The 22,337-nt window shown below is 38.2% G+C and overlaps 1 protein-coding gene across 1 annotated transcript in view; it reads right to left on the bottom strand.

The window, feature by feature from the left end:
* Positions 1-22,337, bottom strand: part of RIF1 (replication timing regulatory factor 1) — a 47,929-nt gene that overhangs the window by 5,511 nt on the left and 20,081 nt on the right. Inside the window, 18 exon segments of the mRNA XM_054278411.1 lie at positions 23-247; positions 841-895; positions 974-1,063; positions 1,704-1,846; positions 2,134-2,274; positions 2,662-2,761; positions 3,550-3,752; positions 5,190-5,232; positions 7,507-7,771; positions 8,752-8,851; positions 10,331-10,480; positions 11,045-11,152; positions 13,632-13,812; positions 13,899-13,972; positions 17,638-17,681; positions 17,684-17,723; positions 18,919-19,019; positions 19,968-20,030. Of these exon segments, the coding sequence (XP_054134386.1) occupies positions 23-247; positions 841-895; positions 974-1,063; positions 1,704-1,846; positions 2,134-2,274; positions 2,662-2,761; positions 3,550-3,752; positions 5,190-5,232; positions 7,507-7,771; positions 8,752-8,851; positions 10,331-10,480; positions 11,045-11,152; positions 13,632-13,812; positions 13,899-13,972; positions 17,638-17,681; positions 17,684-17,723; positions 18,919-19,019; positions 19,968-20,030 (2,126 nt within the window).

Below are 22,337 nucleotides of genomic sequence, written 5' to 3'. Positions count from 1 at the left end.
TCCCCGCTGAGCAGCTGGTGACATTTGAGGTGTCCTCCTTTCCTGCTGAGCTGCTGGTGACATCTGGGGTGTCCTCCTTCCCTGCTGAGGCCTCCTGAGGAGCTGCTTCCACAGAGCTTGTCTCCATATCTTCTCCAATGGAGGTTTCCTCTGGGATCATCTCTGCTATCTCGTTTTTGGTCTCCTCCTCGCTGGTGCAGGCTGGGCTCTCCTCTGAGTGAGATCCTTCACTCCCCACGTGCTCCTCCTGTCCCAAAAACATCAACAGCAAAAGGTTTGTCCCAGGAATCAAATGGAACAGTTGTACCTGCCCAATGAATATTATACAATAATCAACTGCAGTTCTGGTGCAATAGAAAACAACACACCCACAAGGTTTTTCTAACCACCACATGATTTATTATGTGTGTTTTGACAGCTATAAAAGACACTTTAAAAAGCCATTTAATCCCAAAACAAATAACCACAAAAATGCTTGAAGTTTTGCTGTATTTCACCTGCTCTGAGTGGCTGTTAGCACAGCAGCTGTTCAGGCAAGTCCGCCCCAGAAGGAATTCAGGATTTACAACCTTTACCCCAATGAAATACTGTGGCAGCAGAGGCACGTGGGGGATCAGAAACTGCTCACATAAATCCTCCCATCCTAACATCAAATACACAATGATTTGGCCTCAATGATACTCTAATTAATCCTAAAGGAATAAATTACATAAAGCAGAACACGGCACTGCAATGGTGTTAAAATTCTCTCACTTGGTGTTGAGAACGGAGAACAAATCACAAAACCTGTCACATTTGGTAGAAACTGATTTTAGTGACCATCAGACAATGGGAAATTACCTGAGGTTGGTTTGCAGGGTCTTCTTTGGCAGTTTCTACTGCAGGTGGCATTTCCCTAGAAGAGAATGACTGAAATCAGTGCTGCTGCCAAAGGAGAACCCTTCAACAACCACAGCTGGGCATTTGTACTCACAGAGAATCCTCCTGGCTCTGGCTGTACTGGGAGAACGAGCTGGTGTCCTGGGAAGCATCCAAGTTGTTGTACATGGCAGGAATGTCAGCTCTGGAACAACACCAGGAATGGGAATTTATTATCTCCTTATTTCAAGGCCATTCTTATCAGCTGCACGAAATCTTTATTTTTGGGGAATAAAAGCTGTGATTGGGATTCCCTCTCTGCAAAGAATTCACCACAGCCCAGAGCAGTTCCTGCCTCACGTCCTGCTTACACTGCTGCTGCTGCCCAAGCACAGAAACACACCAACATTATCTTCTCTCATTAAAAGAGATCATTCCAAAGGTTCTTCTGCAATCAAGGTGAGTCTTGGGAATACCCTAATTCCTGACCTGCTGTGACTCAAGAAATCCCTTCCTCAGATTGTTTTACCCAATCCTTTCATTTCCACGATTTATGAAAAATGACATCTTTTATTTCACACTCTGAGTCACAAAGTAAAAATCTGGACTCCAAACAGACTAGAGAGAGTGTATTTAACCAGAAGAGGAAATGCCATTGCAAGGATAATTTGGTTGCTTTAAAACAGCAAAGCAAGGAACTCTCTTAGCTTTAAACTCCATAGCTGGTATGGAAGAACAAGACTCAATGGCCTGGGGTGCTGTGAGAACAGGAACTGAAGTTAAGTCAAGCTCAGCTACTCAAGGAAAGACATTCCACATGAAGTTTAAAACAATAAATGACAGACCTCTTTGACCTAAGCACTTCCTTCTGATGTTCTGTCAATATTCTTGGTTTTGTTTCTGGAGGAATAAACACAAAATCAACAGATTTCTCCTCTTCCAGAAGCGTCTCACTTGTTGTCTTAGGAGATGGAAATTCTAGTTTTAACTGCAGAAAGATAAAAAACCACCAAATCCTGGGTTAGGAACAAGAGAGGAACTGGAAATCAGGAATTTCTGAAGGGCATGGCCTATCTCTGTGAGGGATCTGCCAACCCCAGAGCCCAGCAAAACCCCAATCTGTCACAACCAGCACAGAGAATTCTGACAGGAATGTTAACTGACTCTGCTGGGCAGCCCAAGCTGGAAAGAAAAATATTTCAGCATCCCCAAAGTGCTGATTTTGCCCTGAAGAGCCTGGATTAGATTGCAGGACCCCTCTCTGGGAACATTTACCTTGGCAGGTGTTGCTTGCACGTTGCTGGGCTTGTCCTTGCCATCACTTCTGGCTTCACTCTGTACCAAGATTGAATCTCGTTTCTGTCCCACCTTCACCTCCATTCCACTGATCTTTGCATCCAGCTGGGAATTCTCCATCTGTCCACACAAAACCACACTGAGTGCGCTGTGGGAAGGAGCTCCAAGCTCACAAACCCACCCTGTGGTAATTTCTAGAATAAAACCATCCCACACCTACCAATTTCTTTTGAATTATGTAGAGGGCAACTTAAAAAATTAATTATTTCAAAGAAATTCCTAGAACTCAAATTCCTAGATAACAACTTAAAAAATTAATTATTTCAAAGAAATTCTTAGAACTCTAAATTTACAATGCAGGAAGTGGCAAAACCAAGCTGAGTCTTTTGATATTGCTAACCCAGCAGAGTTTATCATCCTTAATACGAAACCAGTGCAGGTCAATCAGATCAAAAATCCCAGCTGACCTTTCACTCCCTGCTGAACAACTCCCAACAAAACATTTACCAGGTCAGAGAAGGGGCCACTGCACTCCTCAGACACCTCAACGCTCTCAAAACCAGGCAGCAGCAGAGGGATTTTCTTTTTCGCTTGGCTTAACACAGACCTGCTCAACAACAAAGAATTGAAAATTATTTTAGATTTATGGGAGGGGAAAGGTGCAGCAAAAGAGCAGCAGCTTGCCCAGGGAACCAGAATGGCACAGCACCATTTATGAGAGGATGGGAGCAATACAAAGCTGTGTTGTAGTGTGTTCATTAAGTTCATTTTAATTCCTCCCCCATTTTATGTACCCGCTCCCCCCCATGTTGTGTAGGGTGGTTCTGCCCTCCTCAGTTTTCCCGCCACAGCCCTGCCAGTTCTATTGTCAATCTGTTAGGTTATGCAATTCCTCCTCCCCTTTTTCCCTTACATGTATGCTTTTTCTCCTCCCTGGGCCAAGTCAATCACCCCCCCCACTCCACCTAGCATTCCAGAAGCTTCTCCTCTTTGGGGGTTGTGGTTGGCTGTGGTCCCGGGGCCCCTCCCATACCTGGTACCCATTGGGCTCTCCACTATCTCATTTGTGTTAAGCTCATCCCCTCTTCTCCCCCCATTGGTCTTCTGTAAACCCCTCCCGGGTCCACCCCTTCCCTTTATAACCCTGAAGCACCCTTTGTTCTGGGTCATTCTGTGGGTTTCCCAATAAACCAAGTTTAGCCCCCAGCGAGTGTCCAGCTCCTTCCTTCTCGTGTTTAGCAGCGATCCCGTCCTCAACCAGCACAGCCCGAGGCCTCGCGACGCCGAGGGTGCTGGCAGGATTGCAGCTGGGTGTCACCTTAACCTCAGCCAGCCGGGCTCTGACCTCCTCTGCTCTACAAGGCCAAAACACCTCGCTGCAGAGCCGTTCCTTACTTGAGCTGCTGGGGGTAGGTGAGGGAGGAGGCCTTGGCGAAGGTGCAGTTCCAGAGCTGGGCGCCCTGCTGGCGGATCTGCCGGTTCCTGTGCTGGAAGGCCGCGCACAGCACCGGGCTCAGCTGCTGCAGCAGCTCCGAGTCGCACGAGCCCGGGCAGTGGCACTGCAGGCACTGCAGGATCTCTGCCAGCAGCTTCTCCAGCTCGGGGAGAACAAAACATACAGGGTTTAATAGACATTTCCAAATCAAATCTGAAATATTTGAATTACAAGGTAATTTTCGACATTAAATTACAGCGCGAAATGTCACATCGCATTAAAGTCCCAGGGCTGAGTGCTCCTCGCTTCTAGAATTTCAATTTTAATTTTTTTAATTTAAAATAGTTTATATTTAAATTTAAAATAATTTTTAAATTAAATCTCTACCCTCATCACATTATCTTTTCTTAACACAGCGCCGGGCTCAGCTGCTGCAGCAGCTCCGAGTCGCACGAGCCCGGGCAGCGGCACTGCAGGCACTGCAGGATCTCTGCCAGCAGCTTCTCCAGCTCGGGGAGAACAAAACACAGCAGGGTTAATAGAAATTTCCAAATAAAATTCAAAATATTTGAGTTACAAGGTAATTTTCAACATTAAATTACAGCGCGAAATGTCACATCGCATTAAAGTCCCAGGGCTGAGTGCTCCTCGCTTCTAGAATTTCGATTTTAATTTTTTTAATTTAAAATAATTTAAATTCAAATTTAAAATAATTTTAAAATTAAATCTCTACCCTCATCACATTATCTTTTCTTAATACAGAAGAAATGGTAGAATTCTGCTATTCCGCATCTCCCCCAAATCCTTAGTTCTGCAATTTAAATTTTAAACTTAAAATAATTTTAAAATTAAATCTCTACCCTCATCCCATTTTTTATTTTATTACAGTAGAAATGGCAGAATTCTGTTGTTCCTCATCTCCCCCAAATCCTTACTTCTAGAATTTAAATTTTAAATTTAAAAGAATTTTAAAATTAAATCTCTACCCTCATCACATTATCTTTTCTTAATACAGCAGAAATGGCAGAATTCTGCTGTTACCCATCTCCCCCAAATCCTCACTTCTAGAATTTAAATTTTAAATTCTTTAAATTTAAAAGAATTTTGAAATTAAATCTCTACCCTCCTCATCACATTTTTACTATCTTTTTTTAATACAGGAGAAATGACAGAATTCTGCTGTTCTGCATCTCCCCCAAATCCTTACTTCTGCAATTTAAATTTTTAATTTTTTAAACTTAAAAAAGAATTTTAAAATTAAATCTCTACCCTCATCGCATTTTTTATTTTATTACAGTAGAAATGGCAGAACTCTGCTGTTCCGCATCTCCCCCAAATCCTTACTTCTAGAATTTAAATTTTAAATTTAAAAGAATTTTAAAATTCAATCTCTACCCTCCTCATCACATTTTTCATTATCTTTTTTTAATACAGAAGAAATGGCAGAATTCTGCTGTTCCGCATCTCCCCCAAATCCTCACTTCTAAAATTTAATTTTTTTTCATTTAGAAGTTTTTTTTTTAATTCCAGGAGAAACGGCCTGAAGAACTCTGCTGTTCCCCATCTCCCCGAGCCCCAGTGATTTCTGCAGCAGATTTACCTTGTTGTTCAGACTGCTGTACACTTTGGGTACCTCAGGGAGCCTGCCAAAACAAATCCAATTTATTTCTCTTTTGCTGTCTCATTTATCCCGAGCATAAAAATGTAACAAATTCCAGCACTGCACGCTGGTTTTAGTGAGTAACTTGATGGAATAATTCTGTGAAATGAGCCTCAGTTGGGGACTAAACAATTTCCTGATGGAGTTTCCCAGATCATCCTTTAAATTCCATGATATGCTGACTTCAGGAGGAGTTAAAGGAAAAGTCAGTGGTAATAAGTACAAATTTAAAATTAAAGCTTTTCTTATAGATGAACTTCTAATTGCACTCTAAATGCTCTCCTTAAACACATTTGCATTGAAAAGCTGAAATACTGGCATTAAAAAGCTGAAGTACCCCTGAGCAATTCCATAAACTAAACAATTCCAAATAAACAAATAAATAAATAAATAAATTCCATGTACAAAAAATCCTTAGGTGAGGTGCACTTAGCCAGAAAAATGTGAGCAAAATGCATTTTTTAACTTGTTTTATAAGCCTGTGAAGCTTATAGAGCTCCAAGCTGATGAGATTCCCAAATTTTTATTTGCTTCCTCATGTTTTTCTTTAAAAATATTTATCCAACTTCTCCTTTTTCAGGAATAAATCTTAAAAAAAAAATGATGCTCAGAAAATAATCTTTTCCATTTTTACAAATAAATGCAAAGAAAACAATGCTCAGGAAAAAAGCACCAAGCAAAGTTGTTCCAGTATTTTCTTCTGCTTCAAAACGTGAAGGATTTTGGTGCACCTCAAGAAATTATCAATAATTTCCTAGAAAATTTAATGCAAAATTTTTATTTTTTCCTGAAAAATTTTTATTTATTTCTATCAATAAATATCTTTACTGCAGGGTATGGAAAGTAAAATTTTGAGCCTTGCAGAGATGCCAACAGAGTCACTCTGAAGAGATCACAACGTGAAATATGGAGCTTTTTTCAAGCCCTGCAGACCCTGAGCTCCACTGTCAGGGAGATATTTTATGAAAAATAGTTTTGCTAGAATTATTTCTCTTGGGAAGCTGAGAGGCCTCAGTGGAAAAGAAAATCAATGGTTATCTGCTGCTGTGGGATGCAACAGGGGCATCTGGGATTGGGCTCATGGGGTTGTTTCTAATTAATGGCCAATCACAGTCTGCTGGCTCAGCCTCTCTGGTCAGTCACAAGATTTTATTATCATTCCATTCCTTTTCCTTACCAACCTTCTGATGAAATCCTTTCTTCTATTCTTTTCGTATAGCTTTAATATAATATATATCATAAAATAACAAATCAGCCTTCTGAAACACGGAGTCAGATCCTCGTCTCTTCCTGGCAACACCACAATCCATCCCACACAACTCCAGTTTTTTTGAGTTTCCCACCCTGTCGCAGGTATTTTTTCATAGAAATCTTTCTTTGGGACTTGTTCGTTTTCTGGGAAGCAAGGGCCCCAGAAAGAGAATGTAAACAATTGTTATCAGCTGCTGTGGGATGCAATGGGATGCAATGGGATGCACCTGGGATTGGTTCATGTTCCATGTGTACAATTAAGGGCCAATCACAGGAGCAAGCTGGGGACAGAGTCCCTGGACACAGAACTTTGGTTTAGATTTTTTTTCTTTTCTATTCTTAGCAGCAGCCTCTGCAACTTCTCTCTGCATTGTCCTGTTCTATCACAAAGTAAACATTTGGGGGGACATAATAAAGAAATAAATTGGCTTCTAGAGAATCAACATTCAGCTGCAAAGAATTACACATTGGTAAAGGTTAACCAATAGGAAACTGTTTTTATTTGTGATTCCCAGATCATGACCTGCAGACTGCAGTAAGTTCTGTCTGTCCTGTGCTTGTAGTTGTTTCTAAGTGTCGCAGACGTTTTTTCACAGAAATCCTTTCTTTGGGATTTGTGCATCTTCTGAGAAGCAAAGGCCCCAGAAGGAGAATGTAAACAATTGTTATCAGCTGCTGTGGAATGCAATGGGATGCACCTGGGATTGGTTCATGTTCCATGTTCATAATTATGGGCCAATCACAGGAGCAAGCTGGGGACAGAGCCCCTGGACACAGCTTCGTTAGAGATTCTTTTTTTCTATTCTTAGCTTAGCCTAGGAAGCAGCTCTGCAACTTCTCTCTTTATATTCTATTTTAGTATAGTTCTAATGTATTATATACCATACATCAATAAATCCAGCCTTCTGATCAAGAAACAAGATTCTCGTCCATCTCTCACCCCCAGCGACCCCATGCAGGGCGCTGTAATACCCCCCCAAATCCCCAGGCCCCCCTCAATCCTGACCTGTTTTTCTCGTAGAACAGCGCCAGGGGTTTGGAGAAGGTGCCCAGGGTGGTGCCCAGCAGGGAGGGCAGGGAGATGTGGCTGATGACGCTGTGCAGGGCGGCCAGCAGGGCCAGCCCCGGGGCCAGCAGGGGCTCCGCCGGCTGCTCCCCGCAGCTCAGCTCGTGGAACCAGTTCAGCAGCAGCAGCAGCAGCCTCAGCAGAGAGCTCAGCTTGCCAAGGGGCTCCTTCTTCTTCTTGGCCCAGTCCGTGGGGGTCTGCGGAGCTGAGGTCCAAAAATTCATTAAAAATTGGATTTTTTCCCTTAACCGAATTGAAAACACAGCTGAACATTGAGTCTGCGTGAGAGGAAGAACTTTGATTCCCAAACCAGATCTACATATAGTCTAAAAATTGATTTAACAACTTAGCCACATTTTAATCCATAATTTTATCTGATTTCTATTCTTATTTATATTTTCTGGCTGCTCAGACTCTGCTTTTAAGGATTTAATGCCTGCTTGAAAATAAACAACTCCTCAGCACCAGATACACAAATTCTGGAACTGTGAACAGGAGGGAAGGAGAAATACAATCCCTTATTACTTTATCTATTTGGAAATCAAGTTTACATTATATTCTTCCTCCACTTTGCTTCACCTCCCAAACTAGATCTACATATAAATAGTTTAAAAATTGATTTAACAACTTAGCCACAATTTTAATGCCTCATTTTATCTGATTTCTGGTCTTCTTATTTATATTTCTGGCTGTTCAGACTCTGTGGGTTTTAATGCCTACTTGAAATTTTTAAGGTTTTAATGAACTTGAAATTTTTTACTTGAAATTTTTAAGGTTTGAATGGCTACTTGAAAATAAAAATCCATTCCTCAGAGAGCAGCTGACACACAAATTCTGGAACTGTGAACAGGAGGGAAGGAGAAATACAATCCCTTATTACTTTATTGATTTGGAAGTCAAGTTTACATTATGTTCTTCCTCATCAAAATTTCCAATTGCAGCATTTCATTCCCTCAGCAGCCCAACACTGAATTTTACCACTTTAACAAATTCCCATGGGGCAGGTAGATTTTAACTCCTTTTTTACTGAATTATGCTTTTTTGGGAATTATTTCTTCAGCTTTAACAGTTTTAGTGGGAAAAGGAAACAAAGCAAAGAACGTTTTATACCAGCGACCTTTTGTCTTCTGTTAAACTCTAATTTTTAATTTAAGTATTTAAAATTTAATGTAAGTATTTCCTTACATCTGGTTTTGGGCTGGAATTTAGTGCCATAGGGGGCAAAGTTGATGCAGTCAACCATGACTGACACAAGGTGGGTGAGACCTTCCAGCATGGAGAACACCTGAGAGGAAACAGAAACAAAATTCAATCAATCAATCAGCAGAAACAGAAATCAATCAGAAAAAACAAAAATCAATCAAGCAGCAGAAACAGAAATCAATCAGAAAAAACAAAAATCAATCAGCAGAAATAGAAATCAATCAGAAAAAACAAAAATCAAGCGGCAGAAACAAAAAAAAATCAATCAATCAGCAGAAACAGAAATCAATCAGAAAAAACAAAAATCAAGCAGCAGAACTAAAACTCAATCCCCAAAAGAGCAACAATGACAGAAAAAACCACCCTTGGTGTTCAGGACAGCAAAGAAACTTTTAATTAAAGGTGGGTGATTGTTTTGCATGATCAGTGAGGTTGATAAAATTCCATTTTAAATACACATTTACACTGAGGATGGGCTGACTAATTCTAATAATTAAGATAAACAGAGTCTAAAGCAGCCAGCAGTGGCAGGCAGCTGGGAGAAGCAATCACATGTAGGATAAATCAATTAAAAACCATTTATCAATTTTTCTAATTTATCAATTTATCATCTATCAATTAAATCATTTATCCACATTTAGGATCAATCAATAAAATTAAGGTTCAAAGCCCACTGTGTGCTCAAGGATAAAGCCTGGATGCCAGAAAAGTCATTACAGGCACAACAATTAAGTCAAACCACAAATCACAAATAATTTTTAGTGCATAAAAAGATGTGCAAAGTTGCTTTTTTCCCCCCTCTCTTAATCCAAATTTTCCTAAATAAGTCCAAACTTGCTTTAAAAGGAACACTGATATTGTGAGCTAAAAGAAGTTGCAATATAACTTCCCACTGAACTTTTAAATTGTTTGTCTTGTTTAGTATTTATTGATTTTTAAAAGTGATATTTATTTATTTATCAGGATACAGCAGCATCCAAGGTAGGTTGCAATGATGCAATCCTCTCAATTTCAGGCTTTTAAATTCAATTTTTTTTGTGTTTTTCACAGTATTTTTTCCAAAGTGAACTTTGTGCATGAAGGGTTTTATATCCCAAACTAAATGCGGTGCGATTTTGGGAAAAGGAAATTTAGGCAACAAAACCACCGATTCTTTCAAAATCTTTATTTTTTACACAGCTTTAGGAGTAAAATCCCTAAATTTTAGAGTACAAGGCTGATGGTTCCATGTTCTCCTTCCTAACTGCAGTGCCTGGGTTTGTGGTATTTATAATCACATTTCACCTGGACAAATCCCACTTACCACCACCATGACACTCATTAACCATTATCATTAATTAGAAGACAAATCTAAAATTTGCTTAACTCTCTGAATATTTAACCTTTATACTTATTTTCATTTTTTCATTTCTCTACCAACTCCTGCCAGCAAAAAGAATTCCTAAAGCTCCAATCCCCCCCAAGGCACTCCACACTGCAGAAATCACCACGTCAGGATTTACACACACATTCTTAGATTCAATTAAAAAGAGATCTTTTTAAATGATCATTTTATACTCACTACTGGAGTTTCACCTTCTAGCCCAGCCATGATTTTGGCGCACAGCTCCTCACAGCACAGGTTTTCCTCTGCTGTGGCCACCAGGGCAGCACAGCGAGCAAAGGCTCGGTACAGCTCGGCCCAGGAGCGCAGCAAGGACTTCAGAGTGGCCTTGGACAGAGAGAGAAAGGTGGGAAACAACAATTTCTGTGCACAGAAAAACCTGCTTTGGGTTTTCTTCTGCTGGCAAAACCTGGGGTTTTAAGCTGGAGGTTTAGGGTTGAAAGTTGGAAGTTTAGGGTTTTAAATCCATGGTGTTGCACTGAGCCCAAACCCAGCTGACTGAACCCAATGTCAGCTCTGAGAGTTCAGAGATTTAATAAATCCCACGTTGTTTTGAATTAATTTGATTCATTTGATTGATTTGCTGTTACCTGTGGGAATCCCTGAGTTAAATCCACGTGTTATACTGAACCCAAACCCAGCTGACTGAACCCAATGTCAGCTCTGAGAGTTCAGAGATTTAATAAATTCCACGTTGTTTTGAATTAATTTGATTCATTTAAGCTGGAGGTTTAGGGTTGTAAGTTGGAAGTTTAGAGTTTTAAATCCATGGTGTTGTACTGAACCCAAACCCAGCTGACTGAACCCAATGTCAGCTCTGAGAGTTCAGAGATTTGATAAATCCCACGTTGTTTTGAATTAATTTCATTAATTTGATTGGTTTGCTGTTACCTGTGGGAATCCCTGAGTGGGGAAAATGTGGGACACTGGCAGCAACAAAGCACTGTACACAGCACTGAAGTTGTGCTCCAGGGCATCCCCCTGGTTCACCTCGTTATTCTGCAACAAGAAAAGAGTTTTATTAATGTGATTAATTTTTCTTCAGACTTGTGAATACTTTGCTTGTTAAATAATCATTCTTTTCCTCTGTTCTCCAAGGAGACTATCTCCCAAACACCATTATCTTCTGGGAGAGGAGCTGCTAAAATCTGCTTTTATATAAGAGACCCCCTGGGGAAGTCACCTCCCAAATTTTGTCTCCAACTAGGACATTTAAATATTTAAATTTTATTCTTATTTTCACTCCCTTTTTTCATTTCTCTTCCAACTCCAGTCAGCAAAAAGAATTCTTAAAGCTTCAACTCTCACCCAAACCACTCCAGGCTACAGAAATCACCACATTAGAATTTACAGCACATTTTTGTATTAATTTAAAAGAGATCTGTTAGATTATGCTTAGCAAAGCTAAAGCTGCAAAATTGGGCTGGCAAATAAGGCTGCTCCTGATTCAATGCAGGTTGAAATCAGATGTTCTGCTCTTTCAAGAGCTCGGGAGGATCCTGCCAGCAAAGGGTAAAAAGCCAAAATATATTTATTCCCAGAAAACCAAATCTGGGAAATGTTTGGGGTTCCTCACTTATTTCAGCTGCAGGGAGTGATGACAACCCCAGAGAATCCTGGCATGGGAGGGCTCAGGAGGGACCTTAAATCTCATTTTATTCCAACCCCACTGATCCCATCCCACCCTCCTTGGGCACTGCCAGGGTGTTCAAGGCACGGAGAGACAAAAAGGTCCCACAGCCAAGGACCATGAGGAAATGGTTGTTAATCAGGCTGTTATTAATGAGGCTGTAATTAATTTTTAAGTCAGTCTCTGTTGCTGCAGTTTGGGATCAGGCTCTGACCTGACCACAGCATTCCCTCACTGAGCACTCTGAAAATGTGGAGAACAAAACTTGAAGCAGGAATCATCTCCATGGACATTTCAATTCCTGGACACCAAATTTTACATTTGCTGATCAATAACACAGATTTCAGGAAGGCAAATTCCATCCCAGCCCCTGCCCACCCTCCCAGGCAGGAATTCCCAATTCCCAATTTCCCATCCATCCCTGCCCTGGCAGTGGGGAGCAATTCCCTGTGCCCATGCTGCTGGAAATGGTCACAGCATCTAAAAATTTCTTCATCAATTCCATGATTTTTATATTTAATGAATAATGAGGATTAATTAATTCACCAACTCCTACACTACAATCGGCTTACTTCCAGTAAATAAGGTGCTAAATCTCCCAACTATTATAATTTATAAGGCTTTTATTACTCTAAAGATGTCCAACATGAGTAAAACTCTGCTCTAATTACATCCTGAACATCCCAATCTGGGAATAATTTGATTTTCACACCAAGCAATCCAACCCATGGTATTTAAAAGTTAACAATTCCTGGGGGGAACCTTTCCATGGTTTTCACCAGCAGGATTATGCCAAGCTATGCAATTCCAGCATCACTTCAAGACATGGAATTCCTCAAAAAATTCACATAAATGCTCAGCAAAATTCCTTTAAAAATTCAGAGAAATGCTCAGCAAAATTCCTTAAAAATTCAGAGAAATGCTCAGCAAAATTCCTTAAAAAATCAGAGAAATGCTCAGCAAAATTGCTTATGCTCAGTAAAATTCCTTTAAAAATCAGATAAATGCTCAGCAAAATTGCTATAAAAATCAGATAAACGCTCAGTAAAATTCCTTAATCAGATAAATGCTCAGCAAAGCTCTCCTGTGGGGATGTCAGTGTTGGGAAGAGAACTGAATCCACTGCTGAATGATTTATTCACGATGAATGAATCAATGAATGAATTCATTCACTGCTGAGTTAATGAATGAATTACCTGATTGATCCACTAAGTGAGAGGATTCACCGCAATGAATGAATTACCTGATTGATCCACTCAATGAATTACCTGAGAGGATTCACCGCAATGAATGAATTACCTGATTGGTGAGAGGATTCACCACAATGAATGAATTACCTGACTGATCCACTCAGTGAGAGGATTCACACAATAATGAATGAATTACCTGACTGATCCACTCAGTGAGAGGATTCACCACAATGAATGAATGACCTGATTGTGAGGATTCACCACAAGGAATGAATTACCTGGAGAGGATTCACACCACAATGAATGAATGACCTGATTGAGAGGATTCACCACAATGAATGAATTACCTGACTGAGAGGATTCACCACAATGAATGAATTACCTGACTGAGAGGATTCACCACAAGGAATGAATGACCTGACTGAGAGGATTCACCACAAGGAATGAATGACCTGACTGAGAGGATTCACCACAATGAATGAATTACCTGGAGAGGATTCACCACAATGAATGAATTACCTGACTGAGAGGATTCACCACAATGAATGAATTACCTGACTGAGAGGATTCACCACAAGGAATGAATGACCTGACTGAGAGGATTCACCACAATGAATGAATCACCTGGAGAGGATTCACACCACAATGAATGAATTACCTGGTTGATCCATTCGGTGAGAGGATTCACCACGATGCTCCACATCCTGCACAGGTGCTCCTTGCTGCCCAGCTGCCCCGCACTCTGCTCAATGACCCCCAGCACGGACTCACTGAAAGCCAGGGCAGAGGTGGGCCCAGACAGGGCAAACCCCACCAGGGCCTGCAGGATCCCGAAGAACCTGGCGAGGAAATGGCACAGTCAGAGGTTGGCTTTTCCCCAGCTGCAGTAAAAATGGTGAAATGAAGAGTTTCTAAGCTGCAGTACCTCTCATCTGTCACACAGCTCTCCAGCAGGTTGTTGTGGAAGGGCAGCTGGATCAGGAACAGAGCTGGGGTGCCCTTGGGACAGAGAGGGGAGAGGTTAAACGGCGCTGGGGGATGCAAGGGCAGCCTCAGCTCCACCAGGAGCTCTGGGCTGCATTGCACTGAGCCCCAGGGCACAGTCAGTGTAATTAGCCAGAAATTCACTGCCATTATTAGCCAGAAAATTCCCCAATTATTGTTATTCCTATTACCCAGAAATTCACTATTATCTCTATTCTTATTAGCCAGAAAATCACAATTATCGTATTACTGTTAGCCAGAAATTCCCAATTATTGTTACTATTATTAGCCAGAAATTCCCAATCATTGTTACTATTTTTAGCCAGAAATTCACTATTATTGTTACTATTTTGTCAGCCAGAAATTCCCAATTATTGTTACTATTATTAGCCAGAAATTCCCAATTATTCTTATTCCTATTACTCAGAAATTCACCATTATCTTTATTCTTATTAGCCAGAAAATCACAATTATCGTTATTACTGTTAGCCAGAAATTCCAACGATTGTTACTATTATTAGCCAGAAATTCCAATTATTGTTACTATTAGCCAGAAATTCCCGATTATTGTTACTATTATTAGCCAGAAAGTCACAATTATTATTACTATCATTAGTCAGAAGTCACAATTATTATTGTCATTCTTATTAGCCAGAAATTCAGAATTATTATTGTTCTTATTAGCCAGAAATTCACTATTATTGTTATTCTTATTAGCCAGAAAAATCACAATTATTATCATTATTAGCCAGAAATTCACTATTAATATTAGCCAGAAAATCACTATTATTGTTATTATCATTAGCCACAAAAACACAATTATTATTGTTATTCTTATTAGCCAGAAAGTCACAATTATTATTATTGTTATTCTTATTAGCCAGAAAACTCACAATTATTAGCCAGAAGTTCACAATTATTATTGTTATTCTTATTAGCCATAAAGTCACAATTATTGTTGTTATTCTTACGGGCAAGAAATTCACAATTATTGTTATTAATTACTGTTATTAAAAATTCACTACTATTATTATTAGCCAAAAATTCACTATTATTATTCTTATTAGCCAAAAATTCACTATTATTATTCTTCTTATTAGCCAGAAATTCCCAATTATTTTTACTGTTATTAGCCAGAAAAATCACTATTATTATTGTTATTCTTATTAGCCATTAAGTCACAATTATTATTATTATTAGCCAGAAATTCAGTTATTGTTATTAGCCAGAAAAACCACAGTTATTATTATTATTATTAGCCAGAAATTCACTATTAGTATTAGCCAGAAAATCATTATTATTGTTATTATCATTAGCCAGAAAATCACAATTATTGTTATCTTATTAGCCAGAAAACCCACAATTATTAGCCAGAAGTTCACAATTATTGACTGGTTATTGTTATTAGCCAGAAATTCCCAATTATTGTTACTATTATTAGCCAGAAATTCCCACTTATTATTACTATTGTTAGCCAGAAAGTCACAATTATTATTGCTATTCTTATAGCCAGAAGTCACAATTATTATTATTATTAGCCAGAAATTCACAATTGTTATTAGCCAGAAATTCACAATTATTATTATTATTAGCCAAAAAATCTACAATTACTATTCTTATTAGCCAGAAATTCACTATTATTGTTGTTATTGTTAACCAGAAATTCACAATTATTATGACCCAGAATTTCACTATTATTATTATTATTATTATTAGCCAGAAATTCAGTTATTGTTATTAGCCAGAAAATCGCTATTATTGTTATTATCATTAGCCAGAAAATCACAATTATTGTTATTCTTATTAGCCAGAAAGTCACAATTATTATTATTATTCTTCAGAAATTCACAGTTATTAATGTTATTCTAATTAACCAGAAAGTCAAAATTATGTTATTAGCAAAAATTCAGGATTACTGTTATTCTTATTAGCCAGAAAGTCACAATTATTGTTATTCTTATTAGCCAGAAATTCAGAATTATTATTATTATTAGTCAAAAATTCAGAATTATTATTGTTCTATTAGCCAGAAATTCAGTTATTGTTATTAGCCAGAAAAATCACAATTATTGTTATTATTATTAGCCAGAAATTCACCATTAATATTAGCCAGAAAATCACAATTAGTGTCATTATCATTAGCCAGAAAATCACAATTATTATTACTGTTAGCCAGAAAAATCTACAATTCTTGTTATTATTATTAGCCAGAAATTCACAATTATTATTATTATTAGCCAGAAAAATCAAAATGATTGTTGTTATTATTAGCCAGAAATTCACTATTATTGTTATTATTAGCCAGAAATTCACTATTATTATTACTGTTAGCCAGAAAATCTACAATTATTATTCTTATTAGCCAGAAATTCACAATTATTGTTATTCTTGTTAACCAGAAATTCACAATTATTATTACCCAGAATTTCACTATTATTATTATTATTATTATCAGCCAGAAATTCAGTTATTGTTATTATTATTAGTCAGAAAAACCACAATTATTATTATTAGCCAGAAATTCACCATTAATATTAGCCAGAAAACCACAATTATTGTTATTATTATTAGCCAGAAATTCACTATTAATATTAGCCAGAAATTCACAATTGTTATTATTAGCCAGAAAAATCAAAATGATTGTTGTTATTATTAGCCAGAAATTCACTATTATTGTTATTCTTATTAGCCAGAAAATCCACAATTATTATTATTAGTCAGAAATTTCCAATTATTATTACTATTATTAGCCAGAAATTCCCAATTAATATACTATTATTAGCCAGAAAAGTCACAATTATCATTGTTATTCTTATTAGCCAGAAATTCAGTTATTAATGTTATTCTAATTAGCCAGAAAGTCAAAATTACTGTTATTCTTATTAGCCAGAAATTCACAATTATTATTATTATTTCTATTAGCAAAAATTCAGAATTATTATTGTTATTATCAGCCAAAAATTCACCATTATTGTTATTATTAGCCAAGAAATTCACTATTATTAATACTGTTAGCAAGAAATTCACAATTATTATTCTTATTAGCCAGAATTCACTTTTATTGTTATTCTTGTTAACCAGAAATTCACAATTATTATTACCAGAATTTCACTATTATTATTATTATTATTAGTTAGAAATTCACAGTTATTGTTATTATTTTTAGTCAGAAAACCCACAATTATTGTTATTATTATTAGCCAGAAATTCAGTTATTGTTATTAGCCAGAAAAATCACAATTATTGTTATTATTATTAGCCAGAAATTCACCATTAATATTAGCCAGAAAATCACAATTAGTGTCATTATCATTAGCCAGAAAATCCCAATTATTGTTATTATTATTAGCCAGAAATTCACAATTATTATTACCCAGAATTTCATTATTATTATTATTATTATTATTATTATTATTAACCAGAAATTCAGTCATTAGAAGTTGTCATATCAGCCCTTTTTCATTATAATAATTATAATTAATACAAAAAAAAAAATCAAATTAATTTCATTAATTACACAGTTCAATTAGCGAGGCCTGCAAACGAAGTTCTGTGCAACATGAAATAATTTGATTTTCAAAACTTTTCAGCTTAATGAAGTCCCAGAATTAATGAACTAACTAATCAATGAACTAATAATGAAGTAATTAATTAATGAACTAATTAATTAATTCACTTACATTTAGAAGATCCATATCAGCCACCTGGTAAGCTGGGGACCCAAAACTTTTGGGGGCAGCTCCTTGACAGTGATGTCAATGAGAGACTGAATAGGAGAAAATTAAAATAAAATACATTTAAATGATTTTTGCTGAGGGTTCAAGTTATATTTTTTTGTATTTTATTTGTACTTATTATATTTTAAGCAAAATGTAGTAAGTACAGATAAAATACAAAAAACACAACCCCCCCCCCCAAAATTACAAAAACCACAAAAAATATACAAAAAATACAAAAAAACCCCAAAAATACAAATAAAATACAAAAAAAATACAGATAAAAATACAAAAACATATAAAATACAAAACCCACCAAACCTACATAAAAACCCACCAAACCCCAAAATACAAAAATTACAAAGCAAAACAACAAAAACCCAAAAAAAACAAACAAAAAACCCCCAAAATTACAAAAAAAACCCAAAACAAAAAAAAAACCCCAATACCAAAAAATTACAAAAACAAAGTTACAAAAAACCCCCCAGAGACAAAAAATTATCAAAAATACCAAGCCCCCAAATACAAAAGATTACGAAAAATACCAAAAACTTACAAAACCCCCCCAAAAAATTTTCAAAAAACCTCAAAAAAATTTTCAAAAAAACCCCCCAAAATTTACAAAAAATAGCAAAAAATTTACAAAAAATTACCAAAAAATACCAAAAAATTTACAAAAAATACCCCGAAAATTTACAAAAAAATACGAAAAATTTACCAAAAAACCCCCAAAAAATTTACAAAAAAATACCAAAAAATTTAGAAAAACATACAAAAAATTTACAAAAAAAACCCCAAAATTTACAAAAATTACCAAAAAAATACAAAAAAATACAAAAAAATTTTCAAAAAACCCAAAAAATTTACAAAAAAACCCCCCAAAATTACAAAAGATACAAAAAAATTTAGGAAAAAACCCGAAAAATCCACAAAAAAACCCAAAAAATTACAAAAAAACCCCAAAATTTTTTCACAAAACCCTCAAAAAATTTACAAAACCCCCCCCAAAAATTTACAAAAAATACAAAAAAATTTACAAAAAAATACCAAAAAAATTACAAAAAACCCACAAAAATTTACAAAAAAACCCACCCAAAATTTACAAAAAAATACCAAAAAAATTACAAAAAACCCCAAAAATTTACAAAAAAAACCACCCAAAATTTACAAAAAAATACCAAAAATCCACAAAAAATTACAAAAAAAAATTGACAAAGCTGCAGCTGCTTTTCAGGCAGAACTCACCAGGACTTTGTGCGCAGGCAGGGAATTGGAGCTCACAATGTTCTTCAGGGCCTGCAGCAACAGGGTCAGAACTTCTGAGCCTCCCTTCTCCTTCTTATTTCCTGAAATAAAAAACATTTCTTATTTTCTAAAATAAAGAACATTTCCAGTCAGAGCACAATGGTCACTCTGAGCATCAATCAAACTTTCAGTGGAAAAAACCAAAAAATTCTGTGTAAATTTGTAAAAATTCAGCAAATCCTTCCGAGATTCAGGTGTGTTCTGCTCATAAATTCCAAATTTTCAATAAAAAACCTTCAAGTCTAATTAGGAAATGGAAACATCTTTGTTCCATTAAGGATCTGATTTTTGGTACATTAAAGTTGGTGGTGGGGGGAATTTTGTATTCATCCAAAGGATGGATGAATTCTTTGTGTTCTGATTGATTTTCAATTCAAAGTTTGCATTATTAAGTATGGTTATTTCTTGGATAATGTTCTTTATCCAAGGAAAGTCCAGAATATGCTTAATAATACAAATTTTTTCTTATTTTTAAAATCAGAAACAACTTTTATACATCTGCAGACTCTACAGTTCACTGTGGAACAGAGTTTCAATGAAGAAAAAAGAGTGAAAATCTTTTAATTTTTGTCTCCATTTCTCAATACTAAAGACTTGAGGGGAAGTTGTTTTTCTATTTAAAATAGAACAGAATTATTGATTCAGACTGAACCCGAGCAATGAACAATGAACAATTTCTGGTCTAGGCTAAAAATGAACCACCTGGGAGTGGTAGCAATGGCAAACTGAAGAAAATTACCCTTTTTTATTAAAAATAAACCACCTGTGAGTGGTAGCAATGGCAAATTGAAGAAAATGCCCTTTTTTATTAAAAATGAACCACCTGTGAGTGGTAGCAATGGCAAACTGAAGAAAATGCCCTTTTTGATTAAAAATAAACCACCTGTGAGTGGTAGCAATGGCAAATTGAAGAAAATGCCCTTTTTTATTAAAAATAAACCACCTGTGAGTGGTAGCAATGGCAAACTGAAGAAAATTACCCTTTTTACCTGCTTCAATTGCTGTCCTTACAAATCCATTGATGTCCTTCCAGATAACACTCAGCAAACAGTCTGCAAGGGAACAATGGCTTTATTCAGTTTGCAACAAAAACATCCAACAAAACTGCAGCTAAAATAGAAATTGTGTTAAAGAACAGGTTTGGGTTGAAGCCAGAACTCAAATTTCAATGCAGTCAGACCAGTTCTGCTTTTTCCAACATCAGGACATCACGAAGTGTTGGTTTCTTATCTTTCCCTCGCCCACTTGATTTCCCAGGAAAAGTTGGGATTTCCCCACTTGTCCCGTTCTCGGCTGTTTTTGGTGGCCTGGAAAGGCTCGGGATGGCCCTGGTGCTGCTTTCTGACGCCAGGCAAGGCGGCCTGGTTCTGAGGGACGGCACGGCGACCCAAACTCTCCAGGGTCGCTCGGGCCAAGAACACACGCGGGCACCAACGTGGTGGACGGTCCAAAGGCCTTTATTGCCCCGTCCCGTGGGGTTTTATACTCCCACGGGGAGGTTTTTCTCTATGTCAGGGGGTCTTACCTTACTGCAATTGGTTAGTAAGGAGTGGAAGGTTACGAGTGTTAGGGGGGTGTACATTCTTGGGTGAACCCTTATCACCGGGCGTTAGGGGAGAGGAATCCTGCTGCTGTCCCTGACATGGCGGGATTTTCCGAGCGCCTGCCCCTATCTACCACACCTCGGGACAGCCCGCGCTCCAAAGGACGAAAGGAGGCTTCAGGTTTTTTCTCGGCCTTCAGGGTTTATTAATTTTTATCTACAAGATTTTCTCTCAACCCGACAGAGGTCTGCACAGCACGTCGGCCATGGACACACTGACTGCCTTCAGGGCGGTCACTGATCTTTATACCCTAAACTACCTGTAAGATATTTACCTATTTTCCCCAATGCTTTTCACCCTTATTGACCAGTGCACTTTTATTAAGAACCAATCCCAAAGTGCCACCACCACTGTCCCGTTCTCGGCTGTTTTGGATGGCCTGGAAAGGCTCGGGATGGCCCTGGGACAGCCCGTACTCCAAAGGACGAAAGGAGTCTTCAGGTTTTTTCTCGGCCTTCAGGGTTTATCAGTTTTTATCTACAAGATTTTCTCTCAACCCGACAGAGGTCTGCACAGCACGTTGGCCATGGACACACCGAGAGCACTCTTTATCTTTATACCCAAAACTACCTATAAGATATTTACCTATTTTCCCCAATGCTTTTCACCCTTATTGACCAGTGCACTTTTAGTAAGAACCAATCCCAAAGTGCCACCACCACCACAGAAGATGGAGGCCAAGAAGAAGAAGAAGAAGGACAGGACACGCCCCAATTCCTCCATCTTGTTTCTCTAGACCCCTGTCCTGGGGTGACGTTATGATGCTTGTATCCCCATTCGTCTGTTCTGTGCCTTTAAGACTGGCTCTGAAGAGTGGAAGTTTTGTTTGGGTTTCTCTTATCAGGGACACAGAGACAGGCAGTAAATACACAGGGCTGTTTTTCACTTCTTGCTTTCAGCTTGCTGCCTTGCTTGCTCGCTTGCTTTCCTGCTCTCGCTTTTGCTTCTGCTTATTAGCTAGTTTAGCTAAACAGTCCAAACTCCTTCCCGGACTGTTTCTCCTCTCCTGTTTCTGTGACCATCTCGAACCTGCTCCGGACTGGGAACACCGAAGGTTTGGCTGCAGCAGCTGCCCCAGCGCCGGAGGGACTGAGAACAGAGCAACCACCCCCGAAAGAGACTTTCTGATTTTGTCATCTTTCTCAGAGCGGTGTCAGCTGGTATTGTTCATTTTGTGTGCTGGGGGGTGCTGTGCCTGAAATAAACAGGTTCTTTCCACCTCTCTCCAAGGAATTTTTTCCCGAACCGGTTGGAGGGAGGGGCCGTGTGGGTTTTGCTTTCTGGAGGGGCCCCCTTTGGAGACTCTTTAACAAATTTGCCCTAAACCAGGACAACCCCCCTGTACCGAAATTCTAAACCCTGTGTTTCACACTGTAATTAACCCATCCCTTCACCATTTATCCCAGTGTGACCCTCCCATCCTCACACAGGTGTCGTCTCCCGTGCAGGATCACAGCCCAGCCACCAGACACTGCTGGCAACGTCCAGGACCTCCGAGCCCCCCAAGGGTTGTCTCGGTGACTCTGCACATCAGGGCTGATGTGCTGAGATCCCACACAGGGGCACTTTTAGTAAGAACCAATCCCAAAGTGCCACCACCACCACAGAAGATGGAGGCCAAGAAGAAGAAGAAGAAGGACAGGACACGCCCCAATTCCTCCATCTTACTTCTCTAGACCCCCCTGTACCAAAATTCTAAAACCTGTGTTTCACACTACAATTAACCCATCCCTCCATGGTAATTTCCAACCCTTC

This window comes from Melozone crissalis, unplaced genomic scaffold (assembly GCF_028551555.1).
Source record: "Melozone crissalis strain CALT ecotype California unplaced genomic scaffold, PUWL_Pcris_2 ptg000023l_1, whole genome shotgun sequence".
Taxonomy (NCBI): domain Eukaryota; kingdom Metazoa; phylum Chordata; class Aves; order Passeriformes; family Passerellidae; genus Melozone; species Melozone crissalis.
The sequence above is the reverse complement of the archived record's forward strand: the minus strand, read 5'-3'. Positions and strand labels throughout refer to the sequence as shown.